We start from the raw sequence: 23,065 nt of genomic DNA, 5'->3' as shown, positions 1-23,065 counted from the left end.
TTACACCTGTCTTTTAAGACAAATGAAAATCTATCTCTTCCTTCACCAAAAACCACAGTGCTTTTGATTTTAAGAGAAACAGGAAGCAAAGGGGATTCAGGGCAATCAGAAGCAGGGTTCAGAAATCTGGAGGCATTACTGTGCTACATAATTTCATTATTCTGCTCTGAACAGTAAAAAACCTCCGAAATCAGTGATGGCCTTCCATTCCAGTTATAAGAATTTATGTGACAGAAGTTGTTGAGTAGAAAAAGCAAAAAAAGGAGCATTGTTTGCTCTTACACTGATATTTAGATAATGAGATAAATGAAACTTCCAAAATTAGTCAGAAAATTACTAAAGTTTCACAAAACTATTAAACTTATTAATTAGGCCAGGTTTCTCACTTTTTTTGTATATACTTAATACAAATGCACCTCAGAGAAAGGTATTACAAATGAACATGAAAATCAAGATACTGAATGGGAAAGTAGAATGATGGTATTGATGCAGGATTCTATTTACACCTTTCTTCAAACAGACCATCAGACCAGAGGATATTGCTACTGTTAGAAAACTTGCAAAACCTCCACACCTCATTATGAGGATCATGGACTGCTGTCTGCTACTATTTCAAAAGAGACTGGATCAAGTTACCATGGATCCAGAAAAGCCTTGCTGCAAGCCATCATGGGGAGAATCATTAAAAGTAAGTCGAGTTTTCAAATGGTGTTTCTTAAACTTCAGAAATAGCAATTAGCTTATCAGAGAACATTTGATGCTGTTTACCCAAAGCATGACAGAATTTTGTGGAAAGGCAAACGTATTGTTTTAAGATAAACTGTATCCACTATGACTAACTGGTAAAAATAGTAGGCTATTTGCTTAGAGACTTTTGCAGCAGAAGCTTTAGAGTTTCTTTGACCCTGGCATACGGCCTGATGGTAACAATAACAAATAGTGCTCTCGCATTTTATTTAGGCTTTTACAGTTAAAAAAGTAATCAAAAGCTTTTATTTTCCACTGATATAATAAAATGAGATAAGCAGTTATTCCATGAATTGCCTTTAGGAGGCTGAAAGTTTGTTAGAAAAAATTAAACCAAATTATTTCACTTTTCAGAATTTAGATAATATATCATTACTGCCAAAGTTTTTTTTTTTTTTTTTTGCGTTTAGTTAAGTTACAAATATATTTCTGAGTATTTCTTTGGGTCAATTTTTTTAAATTAAATGATGCTTCTTAAATGCTTCTAAAGTGCAACACAAGAATATAGGAGATGGAAAGTACATCAGTAACTTTTGAATCTAGTTACTGGAGTGTAATTGGTTAAAATTTCAAAATAACATAAGGTGTGTGGAAGGAGTTCCAACTGAATAGCACACTTACAATATTAGCAGTATGAACTACCTCTGTTTACAGAAGAATTTTAGGAATGCTTTTTAACAGCTCACCTATGAACAAGACTTTGAATGTAAAACATGTAAATATCTCATGTGTTGTTTTTTTGAAGCTTATGAGTGGCCCGTTCTTGAACAACCTAAGGAACTTTGCTAGGGATACAATCAATGATGAGACAGTAGAATTAGTCCAGCCTTACTTTGAAATGGAAGACTATACACTGGAAAATGGTAAAAAGGTGTGTGGCAATGTGGCAGGACTCCTCTCCTGGACAAAAGCCATGGTGGTGTTTTATGGTGTTAACAGAGAAGTCTTGCCTCTTAAGGTAATACATCCTCTCTTGCTTTGTGTTTGCTTGCCAAGTAATTGAATGTAGTTTAATTTAATAGGATCTTACAAATATATATAACTTTATCCAGACATAATACCCTGTGACTTCAGTGGCTAAAGATGGTAGTAGCAGAAACAAAACTATTTTCTTCTTGATTCTGGAACAAAAATTAGCCTAAATTAGATTAAATGTATGTGATCTGATTTACTGTGTATAGGGAAAGGTGTTTTCAGTCTTTTCATTTTATTATCTTATAATTACTTTATAATTGTTTTTAAAGTGTTGTACCAGGATCTTCATTCCTTCTCTAGAGGGTCCTGCAAACAGAGGTTTGCAGCTATTTTAGCTTTTTTGATTTCTCCCGGTAACTTAGAAGCAGTGGAGACCTGACATCTTGGCTAAATATTGGCTTTCTAAAGAGGTTCAGAGTTCACTTTAATAAAGGAGCTATGGTGCAATAGTAGGGAGCAAAATAAGGAAAGCATTTTTAAGAGTTAGTTTTTACTTTAGTGTTTGTGGGTCTTCTTTTTCAAGTTTACGAAACTCAAAGTCAGTGACTTTTTTGATCTAAACAAAGTATTTTGTCCTTAATGTAGCATAATAAAAAAAAAATTAGTAAAAGCAATGAGCACGTGGCAATCCCAATTTTTTTTCACCTTTTTGTCACTGGTAGAAGTGTTATTGACAGAAGCAACAGTAATACAGATAAATTATTTTAAAAAATCAAGTAATTTCCTATGTTCACCATAAATATATTTTTAGGAGCAATAGGAAGAGTCACTGTTTTAGGACCATTTTCTAGCAGGCAAAAGCAATATTGTTAGCTGATAAAGGACCAACCTCCTGTTGTGATTGCTGGTCGCTACAAAATTCATAATAGAAGAGGAAACTACATATAGTCAAAACATATAGTCAGACAAGAATACTGAGTGATTGTTCTTCTAGTCCAACCAATGTGTACAGATCAGGAACCTTACTTCCTTAACCAGCTTCTTGAAATGTAATATTTTTTAAAGGAATAAAATTGATAATATATAGTAGAACTTTAGGTACTGTATTGTTATTGAACAAGAAAAAAATCTTATCTTCAGTATATATGTGATATAGTTTTCAGCTTAAATGTTTTTGATGCTTATATAAAAGTTATTTTGATGTATTGTTGTCTTGTGATTACCAGCTAAGTAGGCTTAAATAGTTCATTGAATTATATTAAAATCATATATATGATTGAACTTCTAATATTTTTTTCTCCTTTGCAGGCTAACCTGGCAAAACAAGAAGGTCGCCTGAAAATAGCTAATGCAGAAAAAGATAAAGCTCAGGCAGAATTAGATGAAAAGCAAGCTGAACTGGATAAAGTGCAGGCAAAGTTTGATGCAGCAATGAAGGAGAAAATGGTGAGATAAAAGTATTTTAGTCTTATAAAAAATGCTTGTACAACATTGTCATGTAATTAGGATTTGCTGCAAACACACATTTACCTGTCACCTTGAATAATATGGCTGAGATTCAGGTATAAAAGTAAGAGATTTAAGCCTATATCTTCTTCCTGTGAATAGGAACATATTAGACACCCTTAAGTGTCCTCAAGGATGAGTTTTAAATAAATAAAATAGTTATAATAAATATAAGAGGATGAAAAGTAACTCCACCATTTTGCATTTGACGATTAAGTAGGACATTTTTTTAATTTTAGGATTTAGAGAATGATGCAGAAACATGCAAAAGAAAGATGCAAGCAGCCTCTGCACTTATAGATGGACTGAGTGGAGAGAAAGTTAGGTGGACTCAGCAAAGCAAAGAATTTAAAGCTCAAATTAAAAGGTATCAAATCCATTAAAAAATGCTTGTAAAAACTGAAGTGTTGGTAAACAATTCAGTAGCTTTAATTGTGGTACTTCATTTTCTTCCTGGAAATCTTCATACAGCAATGCAATCAAATGAACTACCCTGAAATTTGAATTTTCCTCCCATAAGTAAGAATACCTGGATGCTGAGTACTAGTATTTCACTGAAGAACAATACCTCTGATTTTAGAATTAGCTTCCAAAAAGTTCATTACTGGGGCTGTTATGTGCCTGTATTTCAGCTGCTTCTGCAGTCCCCCTAATACTGCACATCGTTCTGATGTCACTGGGGAACTGAAACCTTCAGAAAAGCTCAGCTTCTGTAGAAGACTTATTTTACTATAAATTTGCTATGGGGAAAGTGGGCATTTCTGGTGAGAGTTTCAATAGAACTAGGTTTGTATCCTCAATAAATACTGTATTTCAGGTATTTCTAAGAAATAAGAAATAAACTATTTTCTTAACTCGTTTAGGAAAAAAAGGAATAGTTGTCATTAGGGCTTTATTGTTTTGTAGTGGTGAAGACTGTTTTCATAAAATACTACTCTTAAGTTTTGCCTCAAAAACGCTCTGGAAACAACTTTTTTTTTTTTTTTTTTAAATCTTCTTATGTTTCAAAAGCTGGTTGTCTAAGTAATTAGAAATTGAATTTGTGCCCCACCTTTTAATGGTGATTTTTCTTCCTTTACTAGACTTGTGGGAGATATATTGCTCTGCACAGGCTTTCTTTCGTACTGTGGACCTTTTAATCAAGACTTCAGAAACCTTTTGCTTAAAGACTTATGGGAAACAGAGTTGAGAGCTCATAAAATCCCCTTTTCTGATGATTTGAACCTGATTTCTATGTTGGTAGATCAACCAACAGTAAGTTCTTGGTGCTTGGAGGGTTTAATTTGAATTTCTGTTAGCATATTCTATGACTGTTTTCCAGCATTATGCCTGTTTAGAGAAGAACTGTAATCATCCCCGGTATTCCAAATATTGCTGTGCTGTGTAGTTTTGTGGTTTCCAAATGCTCTTGGCAATTTCCACTAAATCTTGGTGTAGTAATAGTAACAAAACCCAAGAGAAAAAAGTGATGCACAATAGAATTTTTCACCCCCTGCTGACCAATACCCAGTCAATCCCTGAAGCATGATCAAGCCTCTTCTGAGTAACTCCCCCAGTTTACATAGTGGACATGGCATTCTATGGTATGGAATATCCCTTTGGCCAGTTCAGGTCAGCTGTCCTGGCCATGCTCCCTCCCAGCTTTTTGTGCACCTGCTCAGTGGCAGAGCACAGGACACTGAAAGATTCCTGACTTGGGGTAAGCACTACTGAGCATCAGCCAAAACATCAGTGTGCCAACATTATTCTCACACTAAAGCTGAAAAACACATCACTGTACCATCTACTAAGAGAAAATTGACCTTTCTTTCAGCCAAAACCAGGACATTTCTAAAACAGTGAGTTTGGTTGTAATTTAAAATAGAATAAATAAAATCCTTTTATTCATTGTAAATGTATTAGAAATGGGCAAAGAGTGGGAAATGCCAGAATCTTTAAGTTTCCTTCAGTAAACATGAATTCCCAAAAGCTGTCTTAGACTGGTTTTTGCTTAATTGATCCCAATGCTTAATTTGTCTGTCAAGCTGTCTTTTGACATTCTTCCACTTTAAAATATACTTCTTGTGATTCCATATAGTTAAAAAAATCCATAAAAATAAAATTCTGGAAATATTTTTATACCAGCATTAATAATTCTTCAGCAGATTCAGATATGCATTCCCTTTGATGTCCCTGTTACTTCTTAGAAAAATTTTAATTGAAGAAAAATTCTAGTGATAATTTATTTCAAATGACTCTTTTCTTCTTTATCTCTCTCTCTTTTTTTTTTTTTAATTTATTTTCTTTAGATTAGTGAGTGGAATCTTCAAGGATTGCCTGGAGATCACCTCTCAATTCAGAATGGTATTATTGTCACTAAGGCATCAAGATACCCACTTTTAGTAGACCCACAAACTCAAGGAAAAGCATGGGTTATAAATAAAGAACAGGAAAATGAATTACAGGTAAAAAGTGTCTTAAGGGAAGGGTTTGCTCTATTATACTCCTTCAGACATTATTGCTTTAGAGGGAGGTTGCATTTGAGTCAGTGTGATCTGAGAAAAGTTTAACATGTATGGAGACTGACAATTATGTAGATGCATCAGCAGGGAACTTGAGAACAGCTGTAAATCCCACTCAAGGACTTGGAAAAGCCTATCCAGCTTGTATGAACTCTAGCAAAAAGAATAAAAGTGTTTTGTTCAAGATGGGTAGGGATGGTCCCAACACAAAAGAGGACAAAGAGGTGATAATTAAAAAGCAAAAGAGTATAATATGAAATTATTAAATGAGAGAAAATTGGGTTACTGATAGTAACCAGATAAAAGCAGGATAAGTTACAGCTCTGAAAATGTAGGCAAAGTGCCTCAAGTGTTGCAGCCCATAATTTAGGACCTGAGAGGTTATTCATAATGAGGTTATCACTGCAAAAGGAAGTTGAGGAAATCCAGCTGAAGCCATACCCATGAAAAATTTGCCTATCCTAACATTACTGCAATCTTCATAGCTCTTTTACAGGTTAAGCCAATATGCTAAAATGCCTGCTCATTAAATATAATACAAAGATATTCATGTGTCACTATTTGCATCACAAATTATTTTTTCCCAAATGATGTGGCATGGCAAGAGGAAACTGCATTTTAAAACTCTTAGCCTGAATGCTGAGAAAACTCATATGTCCTGAATATCAATAAATTTTGGAGGGTTTAGAATCAGTTAATTATATAGCTTACTAGTTTATCCATGCTTTTTAATAATTTCATATTGTATGAATCCCATTTCATGAAATTTCAATCTGTATTCATAATATTGTAGCACTGTTTCATTTTTTAGACTGAGTTCAGATTTCCAGAAGGAATTTCTCAGCACTTCAAAGCTAAAATTAGAAAATCTAGGTCTTCTAGGACACAGAAACGAAAATTAAAGGCTAGGTGTCTCTGGTTTCTATATACATACATAAAATCTTTAATATGCCATAAGATGTTTGATTTAGTACATTATTCATCTCATAATGAAGTCCTGATGATTCAGTTACATCAGCCAACCTTTTAAGTCACCTTTTTATGTTACTTTTCACTGTACACTCAGAAGTATTTCTGCATAAATTGCTGCATGGTCAACATTTATAGCACCTGCTTTAAAATGCAGCTAACAAAAACAATGAAAAGAATTTGCATGGTTAGGTCTGTGGTTTTCATGTAAGAGTGTGAGGAAATGCTTTGTCCTTACACCAATTTATAATTTACTTTTTGAGGTAACAACTCTGAATGACAAGTATTTCCGGCAACACCTGGAAGACAGTCTTTCACTGGGACGATCACTCCTGATTGAAGATATAGAGGAAGAATTGGATCCAGTCCTTGATAATGTATTAGAAAAAAATTTCATAAAATCTGGATCTGCTTTTAAGGTTAGTAATCAAACAAAAGAAATGGAATAGGTTGCTAGCCTTGTGACATATGTTATTTTATCATTGTTAGAAACACCTGCTGACTCAGGTAAACTTTGTATTCAGTAGAGACACATGAAGAATCAAACTGAACTAATAAAATAAAACAGAGCCTCAGCTGTGTAGTAAGTTGGCAAGTCTAAACTATGAGTTTAACTACCGGGGTAATTACTGAAGATTCCAAACTGGAACCAATTATGCTTATCTGATTGAATGCTTAAAGTTCTTTCTACTGATTTTCGAGCAGTGCAAATAGGCTTAAGGAAATGGTTTGTTCCTACTCCTATATAAGCCAGGTATTTAAAGCCACCTTGGTGACTCATTTGCCACCCACTGTCCCATGGCAGATGATCTTTAAGCTCCCTTCCAACACCAGCAATTCTGCGATTCATCCTACAATATACAGTGATCAGATTTCCTTGTTCCTTGTTAACACAGCTGCACACACAGCTTTTAAGTTAGACTGCTGTTTCAGAATATCTTAATTCTATAAACATTTGTTTTGAATACTCTGAATGAATTTTTACTTCCTTCAGAAATAGTCTTCGAAACCTGCTTAGTCTTAATAAAGATAAAATTTATGTCCAGTAATTTCTGTTCCATTGTTGGATCACATAATTCCTTTTACCTTGGACATAAGAGAATGATGATTTCTACAAAGGTCAGCAGTTTCTACTACCTCTTCCTTTGAGGTGTGCTTAGAAACCAAATGGTTCTGAAGCTGTTAAACGTAATCCACAGTGGAAGTGATCCCTATATTTAGCTGGAGGGAAATGCTAATTTTGTAACATACTGTAACTTATACATTTGGTCATTGACTTTTATTTTCATGACAAATTTAAATTGTGAAATAAATTTCCCCTTTTTGGCACTTCAAATTATGTAATTTTTTTTTTCTGCTCAGTATTACTGAGTTTAATAAAGCTCATTTTCCTCTGTTTAATACTATTTTAACTTAATCCACAGGTGAAAGTTGGTGATAAGGAAGTAGATGTTATGAATACATTTAGACTGTTCATTACTACAAAGCTGCCTAATCCTTCTTTCACACCTGAAATTAATGCAAAAACATCAATTATTGATTTTACTGTTACAATGAAAGGACTTGAAAATCAGTTACTGAGAAGAGTAATACTCACTGAAAAACAGGTAAGTTAACAGTACAAATAAATCATAGTGATATTTAAATTTTTTCCATTTAATTGGTTTTGGTATGTAGAAAAAAAGAAATGTTCAAATGGAAAAAAATAGATATTAGCTGTTTTCTAAAATTATATTCAGACATTTCCAAATATCAAAAATGCATTGGGAGGCTCTTAATATATGACTGTCAGTACCACACAAACAATTAATTACCTGGATTTGACATTGATAAGATACGTCACAAGATACTGAATAAACACTGCTTAAAAAAACATTTGTTATTAAACATGTTTTAGATACCAAGAAAAGTAAAACACACATTTCATGACTGGGTCCAACTCTTCACCTGTATCTTCAGTCACAATTCATTCACTTGAAAAATCAGAAATTGAATTTTAAGTATCCCTCATAGCTGCAACCCATAAAATGTCATGCAATTTTCCTTTTTTTTTAATAACAGGAACTAGAGGCAGAACGAATTAAACTCATGGAAGATGTAACTTCTAATAAGAGGAAGATGAAGGAACTGGAAGACAATCTTCTTTACAAACTAAGTGCAACCAAAGGTTATGTTTCAAAATATTAATCAGATTAGGCAGATAAAACTGATTCACACTAGGTCTTTTCCTTACAGATTTTGGTTTATCCATCTAAGATACAGTAAGAGAATGTACAATGGCAGGAGTATGAGGACTGTGAGGGATTGGGTGCTATAACATGCCACTATATGCAACTCAGGACACCTGAGCTTAACACCTAAACAAGTTTTTTGAAATACATCTATATTTTTGAGATGTATTTCTCAATATTTCTGCCCCTCAGATGAGATAAGGTATCTGACCACGGACAAATCTTTAATTCATTGAAAATATAAATTGGAATGGCCTGGCTTAAAATTGTCTTGAAAGTCTTCTGCAATACATTATGAGCCTGAACATGACCACTTACTATCTCTGGTGGAAAAAGAATCTGTAACAGAAAATCTGTGAGTAACTGCTAGAGATTCATGCATATTGTTGAATGACCATTTCCCTTAGGACCATAAGGCTTTTTTTACTTTTAGAGTGACAATGAATAGACTTCAAAATAATTTAAATCATTTGTTGACTATGTAGGTTGTGTGGAGAAGATAGATGACTTCTCTAGTATATGTTGCAAAGCTGTTGGTATAAATACATTTAACATATTTTGATTGAATTTGCTCAAATATGTTGGATGTAAAACTAATTTTTAGTATTACATAACCTGTCTGGTCTCTATCGTAAAAGTTTTCTGTAATTCAGTAAATAATTTCATTTTTTAAAATTGTTAATTCCTGTAATTTGGCCTTTTGTTGTATGTATACATATGAAGTGAAACTATTGTTACAATAATATCCTAAACACCCAGTATTTTATTTTTCAGGTTCACTAGTGGATGATGAATCTTTAATTGGTGTCCTGCAAACAACTAAGCAAACAGCTGCTGAAATAGCTGTCAAGTTGTCTGTGGCAGCAGAAACGGAAGTGAAGATTAACACTGCTCAGGAGGAATATCGACCTGTTGCTACACGTGGAAGCATTCTTTATTTCCTTCTCACAGCAATGAGCATGGTCAATAATATGTACCAAACTTCACTGGCTCAGTTCTTGAAGCTTTTTGATCAATCTATAGCCAGGTAGGAAGACACAGATTTTTCCTACTATTCAGATGTTTGTCTTTCCAGTGTATTTGCTCTTATTCATGTGGTTTCATTGTGCTTTGTTTTCATGATTTAGGTCTAAGAAGTCTCCTGTGGCTCAGAAAAGAATCTCAAATATTATTGAATATCTTACTTTTGAAATTCACTCATATTCTGTTAGAGGCCTGTATGAAAACCACAAATTCCTCTTTACCCTCCTCCTGGCTTTGAAAATTGATATTGAGAGAGGACATGTGGAAAACAGAGAGTTCCAGACTCTCATTAGAGGTAAGTTTTAAAAATTGTTTTATGCGTAGAGCTAATTCAACTTTTTTCACTTTTAGGCCATTTCAAAATCTTATTTCTTTGTCTACATGGTTTCTATCAACATTTCTGTGGGAACTGGGCTTCAGCTTGGCAAAGGGATGCCTTAGAGGACACCCAATAGTAGCCTTCCAACACCTGTGAAAAGGCCATTAATAATGCTGAGTTATCCTTTGGTGTAAAATAAATGCTAGGTACACAAGAGTACAGTTAGTATCCTGGAGAAAATTACTTAGGTCAAAAGATATAAATTAAAAAGAAATATCAATTATATCTTGACCCCTGGAATATCATGTATTTCATCAGAAAGTACATTTCATCCTGTGTTTTTATCCACAGGGGGTGCAGCTTTGGATCTACAGGCTTGCCCACCCAAACCAAGCCGCTGGATTCTTGACATGATATGGCTAAATCTAGTGGAGTTGAACAAACTTCCACAATTTGAAGAAATTTTGAACCAGGTGATATCTTCTAATTATCTTTTTAATGTTAATAACCAGTTTTGTCATCATAATTGTGTTTCCACAAAAATACAGAATAACATCACAGGGACAATAAGGAAGAATGAATGGTGGTGTGTTTATTTATCTTCTTTATGGTATTTGGTATTATAGTAATTGAGGTAGAAAAAGGAGAGAAGGAACAGGAGCAAAGGAAAAGGGAAGTCAATAAAAGAGAGATAGGATAAAAAGGTAGAGGTATCAAAAAGGCTCTTAAAATTAATCTGAGTGTTAGGTTTTAAGTTACAATGTTGTCTGTCTTGATTCTGGTGTATTTTTACAAGTTTGCTGCTTGGTTTTAAATACTCATTTCTATTCCAAGGGTAACATTTAGATATGATGAGCTGGCTACAAATGCTATGTTTTACATAGGCATGCAAGAACTTACATGCACATAAGCTTGTGACATGTTCAATTTGGTAAATTTATTTTTCTTTTTTTAGTGCAGTTAAACCATTCCCTAAGCATTTCTTGTATCTAAGTGCTCCTTGTTAATCAGGCTGATAGCCAGGACAGTAAGTTCTCCTTGCTGTTACAGCATTGGCTGGCCAAGTCCATTTTGTGATGGCCCTGGAGGGTAGCAGAAATTTTAGCTAAATGCGAACCTGCAAGTGGTCCTGGCTGTTTCTAAACCTTGTATCAAGGCAAGAGTTGGATAAATACCAGTGCAATTCTTCCAGTTTTTGGTTTCTTGAAGTATCAAAATATAATATTAAGTTAGGAGAAAGTTGGAGAAGCTTTAGTTAGGTCGTTCACTCTGGGTTGTTAGGGCACCAGAATAAAAGTCCTTTCACCAGGGCTTTTCTAGAATGTGTGCAAACAAAATCTTAAGCTCTGAAATACTTAGGTGACTATGTTACCACAAAAGCTCTCCCTTTTAAATTAATTTTTTAGCACTGTCTTACTTTTGCCAGGTGGTTGCTAAGTTAAAAAGTGGCAATTAAAATTATTTCAGTCATAGATAGAAATGGAATATGGAAGGGTGCCAACTAGGATATCAATTAAAACCCCAAATACTGTGAAAACATCTTTTTAATACTTATTTTTATCAATTAGAAGTGCTGTTCTATTTGATTAATCATATAAAATACAACTGTATCATTATTCATTTAGATGAAAAAGAAAATTATTTAAAGTGACCAAAAAAGGACTGAGAATGGAATGCCCCACTCTCAAGAGGTCTCCTGTGTTTTTCTTTTTCTCATGCTAGTTTCAATTTGTTTTTCTCCTCTAAAAAAAATAAGTCCCAGAGGCCTAATTTACCATAGACATCTTTTGTTTTAAACCTTTCAGTGCATTCCTTATTCATTTTCCAGTGGTCTGAGAATATTGCAGTAGCTGACCCTCCTCAGTCACTGCATTGAAGGCTCAGTTGCATTTTGACTATGTTCTGCCCACTGGTATTCCTTGTCCTATTAGGTCGGCTTCTAAGAGGTGCCTTATATTGTGATCATATTTGTGGTCAGGTTTATTCTTTCTCAAGCCAAAAGCTTACTAGAATCTGCTCCTTTTAATTTGTGATTCACTGGCTGGATAAACTGTACTGGGACAGATTTTTCTGATCCTCTTCATATTTTGTGACCAAAAGGAATAAATTAACCAATCACAGTGTGTTCCTCTTGTAGTATAGAATCCTCCTGCTAACTACTGATTTTTTTTTTTAAGTAGATGCATATGTTTGGGAGGGGAATGCATGTAACTGACTGGCTTGAGAGTCTGCATCTTAACACTGATTGCAACAATTGAATTAATATTATTTGTAGTATTTTAATAGCAATTCTCATGGCATATGTCTTAAATGCTATAGGCAATGTTATTTGTCATATTTCCTAATATAATAATGGCTTTTCATTAAAAGCTACATTTGCAAGGGGATTTTACTGCAACTGAAATACATTTATTTGTGTTTTAATGTAATAAATTTAGATAGCTCATCATGATAAGGCATGGAAACACTGGTTTGATAAAGACGCCCCTGAGGAAGAAATTATCCCTAATGGATACAGTGATTCACTTGACACCTTTCGCAAGCTTTTACTCATCAGGTGAGCATCTTCAGAAATTTTGGGAAATTACACAGTTGCAACACATCTCAACCTATCAGTATGCTCTTATCGTAATAGTGTAATTTCAGTTATCTCTGGGTGACCTTAAATAGCAATTCACTCACATGAAATGTTTTTATTCAACTACTTCAGAGCTATCCTCTGCTGTCTAAAGGTATTTATAGAAAATATTTTTAATAGCTTTGCTTTTACATCAGGAGAAATGCAAACTGGATTGCATAATGCAGCCTTCTTTGAGACGCCCATGAAAAAGTAGAATATTCCAGATAGCTTTCAATTTTTTTAAATTAAATTCCTTTTAAAACTAACTATTTAAAATATCTTTAAACAAGTATTAAAATACAAAATTTAAAAAAAGAGAGATGGTGAAAATCCAAAATAAGTATTCAAAATCCCATGTGAAAGGTGTGCTATAAATTATATTTTTTTGCATCATATAAGACCTCTAAGATCTTGGGATAAAATGGATTTCCCCAAAGAAGCATTCAGCTTTCTTATGCATGAGATCATATCTTATTCCATTCATTTTATACTTCCCAAGTGCTGTAATAAATAAATCAGAGATACTAATGAAATACTCCAACAATATTATTTACTAGACTGTGTTTTGTCTTTGGAGCAGATTCAACCTGTCCATAAAAAAGGCTGGAATCTGATGGAAATACTATATTGTTTAATGCTCTACACCCTAAGAGGGAGGGAACCATCCAAGTCCAAAGCATTTAAATAATCTTCAAAATCTGAAGATTGTCAAAGTAATATATTTTATCCAAAAGTAGCTGTTTGTTTTATCATGGGAAAAACACTCATAACCAGCACAAATACAATCCAGTGCAAAAGAATTGAGTTTGTACCCTGAAAGGCTAACAGACCAAATGAATCATCTGCAGAGTTTTACTAAAGGGCAGGAAAAATCTTAACACTTTCCTCTTTGTGTTCTCAAATACAAAAGTTCTGTTTAAAATGAAGAATGTCCCAAACTAATGAAGGTGCCTAGAACAGAAAATTCCAATGCAAATAGTTAAGGCAAAATTGTAAGCAACTGGAAAGTATCATAAGTAGAGGGAAGACTATCAGCTCTGCCTGTTGTTATGTCTGTAAAGACAAACCTAGAAATATGAATGTCTGTATATGTATACATATATATGGTGATTTTTAAAAATCCCTCTAATTGATAAAAATAAAATTTCTAATTTGAGTCTGATCTTCGAGGAAGAGGCAGTGAATTTATATCTTTGTATGTATTTTATTTTATAGGTCTTGGTGTCCAGACCGAACACTTTCCCAAGCTAGAAAATATATTGCAAGTTCCTTGCATGAGAAATATACAGAGCCAGTTATTTTGAATTTAAGAAAAACTTGGGAAGAAAGTGACATGCGAACACCTCTCATCTGTTTCTTGTCTATGGGATCAGACCCAACGGATCAGATTAATTCCTTGTCTCGGAAGCTTCATTTGGGTATGAAAGTAATTATTTATTGTCATATGTTAAGACACAGATGGGCGGTGTAAGTAATTTCAGAGATGTTTTTTCCTGAGAAGTATTTCTTAAATTCTCTTGCACTACTGTTTGTTCCTGAAATATCATCTTAGAGATAAAATAGTGTTTTATATAGAATACAGTATGCTAAGAGCCATTCTGTGTGAAGTTGAACAGTAATTCAAGTCTTTTTTAATAAATTGTTATCATCCTTCCTGGTGATGATAACTTTTCTAAATCCCTATCTTGTAAAGCAATTAATACTTTTAAAATTCTGTTATGGTGGCAATATTATTTTCTTGTTTTAAGGTAACTGAAAAATCAGTAACCTGCTTTGAATATTACTTTGTAACAAAAAAAATAGCTACAAGATCTACCTTTGTATATTCTGGACTTTAGTTCTACATTATATGGAAGTTTTGAAAAAGTATGGATACAAACTGAGCTGAGAGTAGATCCCATATATTCTTGGCATTAGTCACATTAGTAGATCCCATATATTCTTGACATTAGTCACATTAGTATGTTCATAAATTCAGTTTTACATCTTTGCATTGTGTTTATGTAAACTTTGAGAAAAACCTCTGGTCATATTTCAAATGGTCTGGTGTTGTTAAAATATGGCACAAATTCAGATTCACAGTCAACATTAGTCACAGTCTTTAACTTCTGTAAGTATTGTCTATGTGTATTTCAATGTTGTTGTACAAAATGTCAATGTTTAGAAAATGTATACATAATAGCATAATATGATGGTGAAGGGCTTTCATATGCTTTCATATTTATACATTTTTGCATTAAATTTATTTAATTGTGCTGTATTTATATCACTGGTTGTTAGACTGAATTGAAATACTTTTTCTCAATAATGTAAGTTCATTAATCTTATATTGTCAAATACGTTAACAGAATGTAGGACCATCTCAATGGGCCAAGGACAAGAGGTTCATGCACGCAAACTCGTAGAGGTGTCAATGGAACAGGTGGGGAAAAAACATTGCAACACAAGTTGATTGTTTTGGTTTTCTTTTATACCCCTTTAGCATGCGGTCTATAATGTTTTGCATTTTCATCTTACTATCAAGCATATCTCAGAGTGACCATGTCTTTTTGAATGCCTGAGCTTGAAAACATTTCTCTGTGGCATATATATGTGACAGTGCAGTCCAAGGCAATACCTCTGGCAGCAGTGCTACTGAGCAGCTTCCCAAAAGCAGCACATTCCTTACTTATCACTACACTCTTAAAGGGTAAAAGGACTTTGGGGCCTGGTCCTGTCCAGATCCCACCTCTTTACTGGGAATTTTTTTTATTTTTTCCCCTCCCATATATAAGAGGTACCTGGATCTTGCATAGCTTCTACAGAATGAAATGGTGAGTGCAACATGTAGCCTAAAGTTGTAGACACAGAAGGATGTGTTTGCTTCTAATAGTGTTTCACATTTTTCTTACCACACTGCTAGTGACAGGACCACTTACTCACCAGTATTTGGTGTATCTTCTGTTTCTTTAATCGTCGATCCTTTGGCTTTGAGTCCCAAGCATGTCTAAGAATTTCTAAACAATATACAAGAATTTTTCTTTAGATGTTGTAGTGTAATTTGTTATGGCAGATGATATTCCCCTACAGTAAAAGCATGAAAAACCTAAGTAGCAGCTACAGAGAAATAGTAATTGAAACTTCAAATACAATATAAAAGTTTTAGTGCAAAGGTGGTACCTTCTGGTCAGCTGGACACTTCAAGGAGTTGTGGACAGTCTTTTAAACGAAGACATACAGCCATAGTTGCCTGGAAACTCAAAATATGGGGCATCAGTCATATACCTGTACTTTGGAGGGGTAGAATATCTCCAGTAATAGAGAGCAGAACATGAGTATTGGCATATGGATGTACACCAATTTGGAAAAAGAGAAAAAAGAAATCTCTTTATCGCAAATGACAATTTACATTATAAGTGCACACACACGTCTGGTATTTCTTTCTCTGTATGTCTAGAATGGTCACTGTCAATTCCCAGTTCATTGCAATGGCGAAAACGGGAGCATCCCTTCCTTTCTTTTGCCCTTAATTTGAAGCACAAGGACACTCAAAACAGCACTCCAGTAGAGCTACCAGTAACAATTTCTACATGCCTTGGTGCTGAAGCGAGGAAAATGTGAACATCAGATTTGAAACTACTGAACAGAATTAGTGAATATGAAGACAAATACCTATTTGGTTTTTTTGTACCTCTGGCCAAGAGTACATAATATGATTAAAACTGCTGTGCTTTTTACAGGAAGATAATTTTCAAAAAGTATGTTTGATTCATTTGGAAATGTACAAAATTGATTAAAGATCTCTCTCAGAAAAGTTGATCCCCATTAAAGAAGGGGAAAAACCATCTTCATTTAATCTTCTTTTTTAATATCTATCAATTCACCACAAATATTTCAATTATATTATTTCACCAAGAGTTACTGATGTTTTTTAAATGAGCTAAAACAAAATTGCTAAAATGAAATTACAAGCTGTAATGAAATCCACTGTCCATCACTGTTTAGAACTGATTAAATAATGTCCTATTTTAATATCAGGCTTCTAATTCATCAGGCTTCTAAAGTGATGCTAAAAATGCTGATTGGATTTAAATTCATAAACAGAAGTTTAGAGAGACAATAATCCAACTAGACCTTTCATGCAATTTGAGAGACAAATAAGATGAAAATAAGTGAAGGTTGAATTTCATGCAAATGCCTTTGTTGCAGATCAACTAATTGGAGTTAGAAACTTTTAGAGTCTTATTACCTCTTTGCACTTATTTAGATTATGTTACTAACAAATCAGTTTTTAAAAATATGTATTCCTTAAATTTCAGCTGTTACTTTTCCACTCACTTTTTTTTTGATCTGAGGACAGGATTGCTTATCTCTGATGCTTTGCTGGGAGAGTACAGGAACCTCTTTTTGCCACTAGATAGCACTGGTTCTTTACTTACAATATCGAGCCTGGTTATGTTATTTTCATTGAGAAAAAGAGAATGTGGAAATAACTTTTTCACTAACTTATCCTATTTGTTTTACCTGTGCCAATATCCTATAATATCAAAAGAAAATATATATTCAAGAACAGATCAGAAGTTTAAAAAAAATTACATGGAAAACCAAATTTGATTATTATATAGACAGCTGGCTTTAGCATTATGAATAACTTGTTCTTAATATTATATGGTAATAGTTGATATGCTTGTTTAGGGAGGCTGGGTGTTACTTCAGAATTGTCACCTTGGACTGGAGTTCATGGATGAACTACTGGAGACACTTCTTACTGCTGAGATCCAGAATGACACATTTCGAGTTTGGATAACTACTGAACAACATCTTAAATTCCCAATTACACTGCTACAGGTTTGTTCAAATATTTAATTCAGGTACTTAAGGAGAATTATTCAAATTAACTATGTAAATGGCAGTAAAAAGATGGAGGGAAAACCCCTAAAACCCAAGAAAAAAATAGACTTTTGTTACAATGTAAATATCATGTCAAAAAGGAAGGTTACTTATCTAACTGGAAGTTCTTGATGATGCATTATGTATGTGTGAGTCCACACTGTACACAGTCCATTCTGTACACAGAAGCACTTCAATAAAAACTATCTGGCCTTACTTCTATCCCTTTTTTGTCCGACCAGATGCCTTGTGGCAGATTAATGCCCACAAACATTCTTTCAGAGAAAGATTCCAGATTCCCCTAAAATAAATAAATAAAGTGTAAATGGGACAGAACACACATGGGTAACACATCTTAGAAAACATCATCTACCCGATTTCTTTGGATGAACTATAAATGGCTGTTCTGTAGATCTCAAGGACACACTTTTTGCCAAAACCAGGAGAATTGCCTAAGCTCTTACAAAGTACACTTAAGTCACTGATGATGATTCCCAACACTCTCACATTGGATCATAGTGCTACTTAATATCTGCTGTAATAGCTGTATGTTGACATTCCTATGGTCCCTTTCCTCTAAAAAACAGTGGACGTCTCCTTAGTCATTCTCATTCTCTCTGAATAAAAATAGATGCCTCTCCTGATATCCAGCATGTAAAAAAGGGGGGAAGGACTCCTATCTTGAAAGAGTGTAGAGACAGCTTTCATTAAGAATTGTCCATCACCATGGTCTGTGTATGGAAGGCTAGCTGTATGGACTCCTGTCTTCTCTCAAAAGAATATGAAATCATCCTGCATCTCCAAGGGGTTTATGAATAGTAAGGTGTATGGACACACAGTTTGCTAAAAGTGAGAAAAGAGAACTCAGAGGGTTGCTAGATGAATCTTCGCTGTGTTTATCTCAAATATTTCACATGTGATTTCCTACTATATGGTGTCATGTTACCTGTTAAAATGTTACCATATTCAGGAATTCCGGAAGAAGAATAATTGACAAACCAAAGCCCCTTCTCAGATGAAAAGAGAACAATTTGCTTTGCTCTTTTCAATATAGAATTTTCATCAATACCTGAACAGGAGATCCTTTGAAATGCGGAAACATTGATTTTTCTAGTGTTCCAATTCAGTCCAACAGTAACAGGAACACAACTCGGTGTGTCCATAGGCTGCCTGGCCTGTCCTTCCTGTGCGAGCTGCCATGTTACCCAAGCTAGACAGACAAGTATTTACAGCTGGAGCAAAAAAACCCCTTTATTTTTATTTGTGTTCCTCCAGCATTTGTAATTGTCTTGAGCAACAGAGATTCTGGTAGGGCCAGTCTGTGTCTGAACTAATAAATTGTTCCATGAGCGTTATCCAGCACTAGAATGCAATAGCCCTTAGGGGTAAGTAGTTACAATATTCTCTGATGTGAAAACCTGTGCTTACTAGCACTTTTCCAAATAGTTTGCAGGTGTGGCTTGAAAAATCAACATGGTGTAGCCAATCTTCCCATTAGGCAGTTTGCATGAAACTAAGGGGCTGAATTCTATGGGGCTGTGGCAATTTACTACCACAAATATGGATTCAATGTCTACTGACCACAGTACTCAGGAACATTCTCTGATGAATCTAATTTGCTGCTGCAGACAGACACAGAGCTCAGGGTAGCCACTGTGAACACAAAGATCTGATCTGAGGAGTGAGATTTCATTGTATTTACTGTGAAATTCTGGGAACAGAAATACTACACCGTTCTTGTCATTATAAGGGATGCTTCTCTTGCATGATTCAGTCATTGAATCAGGGATATAAAAGCCTTCTGAAAAGCACAGTGACTGCTTTTATGGCATTGATGATAAATTTTAGGTCCATGGCCAAGTGTCAGTGATGGTTTTAACTAAGAGAAATTAAAGGTCTATGTTCAAAATCCTTTGTGGCCTAATCTAGTATGACTGCAGAAGAGAAGGCTTTGGGAAGACATTTTTGCAGCCTTGCTGTTCTTGAAGGGGCCCATTGGAAAGATGAAGACAGACATTTTAGTATGGTGTGTTGCAACAGTTTGAGGGATTCTGGTTTTAAACTGAAGAAGGTTTTAATTAGATTAGATGTAAGTTTTTCACAATGAGGGTGATGAGGCACTGAGACAGGTGGCACCCAGAAAGGTATTGGATACTCCATCCCTGGAAATATTCAAGGTCAAGTTAAACAGGACTCTGAGCAACCTGATCTGTTTGAAGATGTCACTGATCATTGCGGGGGGGGGTTGGACTAGATGGCCTTTAAAAGGTCCTTTTGAACTCAAACTATTCGATGATTCTGTGGACTCCTTTTATGCACTTTAAGTACATATCAACTTCATTTCTACAAGGCTTTAATTATTTACATTTCATTTATAACTAGTAGTTGTGACATTTTCATATGTTGCTATTTTTGTTTCAGTAAACAAATCCAATTCCTTTATATTTTTCTTGTGACAGATTGCTATAAAGTTCACAAATGAACCTCCACAAGGTATCCGTGCCGGACTGAAAAGAACATTTTCTGGAATAAGTCAGGATCTCTTAAACGTTAGCAACCTGCCTATGTGGAAACCTTTGCTTTACACTGTAGCTTTCCTGCATTCTACTGTTCAGGTATTTCTTAAAAGGTTTGCAAATAGTGGTGTAATATATGGAGTCACTCTAATACAGGTTCCTGAAAAAACACATTCTGATATTTATTGTAGCATCATGCTGCAGGATTAAAACTTTAACTTCTGTAATCTGTATTTCAAGGTTCATTCTTATCTCTTCTTTTTTTTTTTTAAATAGCTTTTAAACAATCCTCATATCATGGGCATTTAGAATTTTTTTTTTTTCTCATCTAACCTCATCTGATCGAAAGTTAGTCATTGGGTATATGGGAACAATTTCTCTCTGTAATCCACAGAAATAGATAAGCATGCTGAAACAGAAAACCAGCTTATCTGTCACAGCTGTCTTTCTCTAAGAGTGAACATTTTTCTAGAGATATATCATTCTCTCCATTGATTTTAAAGGTACTCCAGATGCCTAATTTAGAGTAGCTATTTTCTAGATGGTTAAATTAAATAAAATTCTTATAATATCTGTGCCAATGTGTTTTCTACATTAATTCCAGTGTGAGAACAAAAGATATCTATACATTGTACTTTAGAGAGAAATAAGTTTTGAGATCACAATAAAGACTAATATTCTGAGCTCTCCAAATGTACCTACTTTTCACTAAGGATCTCAAAAAAGTTACAAAACACTGTTTAAGCCTTAGGTTCTACTGAGCATCTTGTATTTTTTGGTGTAGGCAGCTGGTGAGAGAAGGACAATTTTTTGATGTTCACTGTTAAGACACAGCATTCTGCATTATTTTCCTCCTTCTACCCTTTTTAAACAGTGAAAAAGTTGTTCTGTGTACTGCCTTGGGATTATACTGTTCTTGTGGAACTAGAAGATCTATGCTTATTCAACCAACCCATCAGTACTCTTAAAAACTATTACAGCTATTCATCTATAAAGAAATTTTATTTATGAATTGCCAACCAACAAGTAATATATACATTGTCCAGCCTTTAAAGTGACCAATTTTTAATATCCTTTGGTTACAAAATCATTATTATGTAATTCAAAAAACTTTGCAGGAAATCATTACACTTTTCTGCATGGTATTATTGGTTAATGCTGTCTCATCTGCTTATTAGCAATATTTGATTTTGAAAAATAAAATCTGGGGTTTTTTTTTCATTCTAGTTCTTTTTAAATATTGTAGCTAGGGTGCCTAAATGTTACTTCAGGTGTCAACATCTGTCAGTGATTAGTGACCTGGTAATATAAAATCTGATAAATATGTTATTACTTAGATAATTTTAAACTGTAATTTATTAATTTGATAAATGTCAGCACTATTCATAAATTTAGTTCTTAACTTCTTGGATTAATTTGAAAAATATTCTGAAAAAAAATCATTGAGCAATTTAACTGAGGTGGCTTTAACATTCTTGTGAGAAATCTAATAGTGCTATGTTGAAAGTATTTGGGCTACAGAATATTTATTCTTTTACTTTCATAGTTGACTATTTTTCTGTTACTACAACTGTTATCATTTGATTTCCAAGTAGGTGTGCAATAATATATTTGAATAATGTAATGGTGGCAACCTTAATGTAAAGTTATGAATTTTGAAAAAATGTACATTAAAAAACCATATTGAAACAATAAGACAGAAGTGACAGTATAGAACTCTTTGGAAAATTGAGCATAAGTATAGGAGCTTGAAAATTTGAAACTATCATTAGTCGATACTGTATGTAAAAAGAAGAGAAAAACTGTACCATGCTAAATTAATTAATTACTTAATATAAAAATCTCATTATCCACATCAGTGTGAGGCATTGCAAACCTGTGACTTATAAATTGATTATTAAAGTCATTAATAAATTGTTTTGTTGCTTTTTCTATAAATATTTATCCCTCATGGTATAACTTAACTGTATTATTTATATGTATGAGGCATGCAGCTATTTCCAAGGCTACATTTCTTCTCCAGTTCAATTCTTTACTCCACTGGTGTTGTTACTATTGAAATTTATTAAGGAAAGAAAATTATAACTTGTTTCATAAATATATTTGGTTTTAATTTTATCCTAAGGAGCGACGCAAGTTTGGACCTTTGGGTTGGAATATTCCCTATGAATTTAACTCAGCAGACTTTACAGCCAGCATTCAGTTTATACAAAACCACCTAAAAAAAATTGACATCAAGAAGGTGAATGCTAAAATTTTTATATAGTACATTTTAATGCTTTAAATGGCAGCAGAAATTGGTTTTTCCTCATGTTTATCATAATTTACTCGTTGCTTTTCATTTAGTGCCGCTTCTAAAGGTTGAGGTTCTTTGCAAGAAAATCAAGCTGAAATATTTTATGTGTTGTCATGCATGTAAAAATACGTACTTGTTAAGAACATTAAAATTTGTTTTTCTTTTTCACTGCTGTATCCAAAATTAACAAGTCTGTATGTCATCTGTTTTGGAAAGGGAGCTGAAATATTTACCGAGTTTGATAGAGCAAATCAAACCTCTCTACAGCTACCATTTGATCTTCTACTGCTTAGCAGGGAATAGCCATTCCTTATGAGGCTAGCCAAGAGAGAAAAATGAGAAATAGGGAGTAGGGGTGGCGTGGGGAGGGTGGAATGGGGGGGGGGTAAGAAGAGAGGCAATAGCAGCTGTGAGTGATGTCAGGTCAAACAAGTAATAACTAAATATATATTTTATATATATATATATATATGTAAAATATATTACGAGATTTTACCTCTAGATCTCAAGGCATATGAGGAGTGGTTGAGGGACCCGGAGTGTGTAGCCTGGA

At 34.1% G+C, this 23,065-nt stretch overlaps 1 protein-coding gene across 1 annotated transcript in view; it reads left to right on the top strand.

Moving 5' to 3' along the window:
• The window catches only part of DNAH8 (dynein axonemal heavy chain 8), a 115,685-nt gene that overhangs the window by 81,948 nt on the left and 10,672 nt on the right, over positions 1-23,065 (top strand). Inside the window, exons 68-85 of the mRNA XM_059843348.1 lie at positions 521-688; positions 1,493-1,705; positions 2,971-3,108; positions 3,408-3,535; positions 4,251-4,422; positions 5,457-5,612; positions 6,902-7,057; positions 8,063-8,245; positions 8,700-8,805; positions 9,644-9,896; positions 9,997-10,187; positions 10,563-10,684; positions 12,650-12,768; positions 14,047-14,249; positions 15,180-15,253; positions 17,506-17,658; positions 20,160-20,315; positions 22,342-22,458. Coding sequence (XP_059699331.1) covers positions 521-688; positions 1,493-1,705; positions 2,971-3,108; positions 3,408-3,535; positions 4,251-4,422; positions 5,457-5,612; positions 6,902-7,057; positions 8,063-8,245; positions 8,700-8,805; positions 9,644-9,896; positions 9,997-10,187; positions 10,563-10,684; positions 12,650-12,768; positions 14,047-14,249; positions 15,180-15,253; positions 17,506-17,658; positions 20,160-20,315; positions 22,342-22,458 — 2,808 coding nt within the window. The remainder of the gene's footprint in view (positions 1-520; positions 689-1,492; positions 1,706-2,970; positions 3,109-3,407; positions 3,536-4,250; positions 4,423-5,456; positions 5,613-6,901; positions 7,058-8,062; positions 8,246-8,699; positions 8,806-9,643; positions 9,897-9,996; positions 10,188-10,562; positions 10,685-12,649; positions 12,769-14,046; positions 14,250-15,179; positions 15,254-17,505; positions 17,659-20,159; positions 20,316-22,341; positions 22,459-23,065) is intronic.

This window comes from Haemorhous mexicanus, chromosome 3 (assembly GCF_027477595.1).
Source record: "Haemorhous mexicanus isolate bHaeMex1 chromosome 3, bHaeMex1.pri, whole genome shotgun sequence".
NCBI classification, from domain to species: Eukaryota; Metazoa; Chordata; class Aves; order Passeriformes; family Fringillidae; genus Haemorhous; species Haemorhous mexicanus.
The sequence above is the reverse complement of the archived record's forward strand: the minus strand, read 5'-3'. Positions and strand labels throughout refer to the sequence as shown.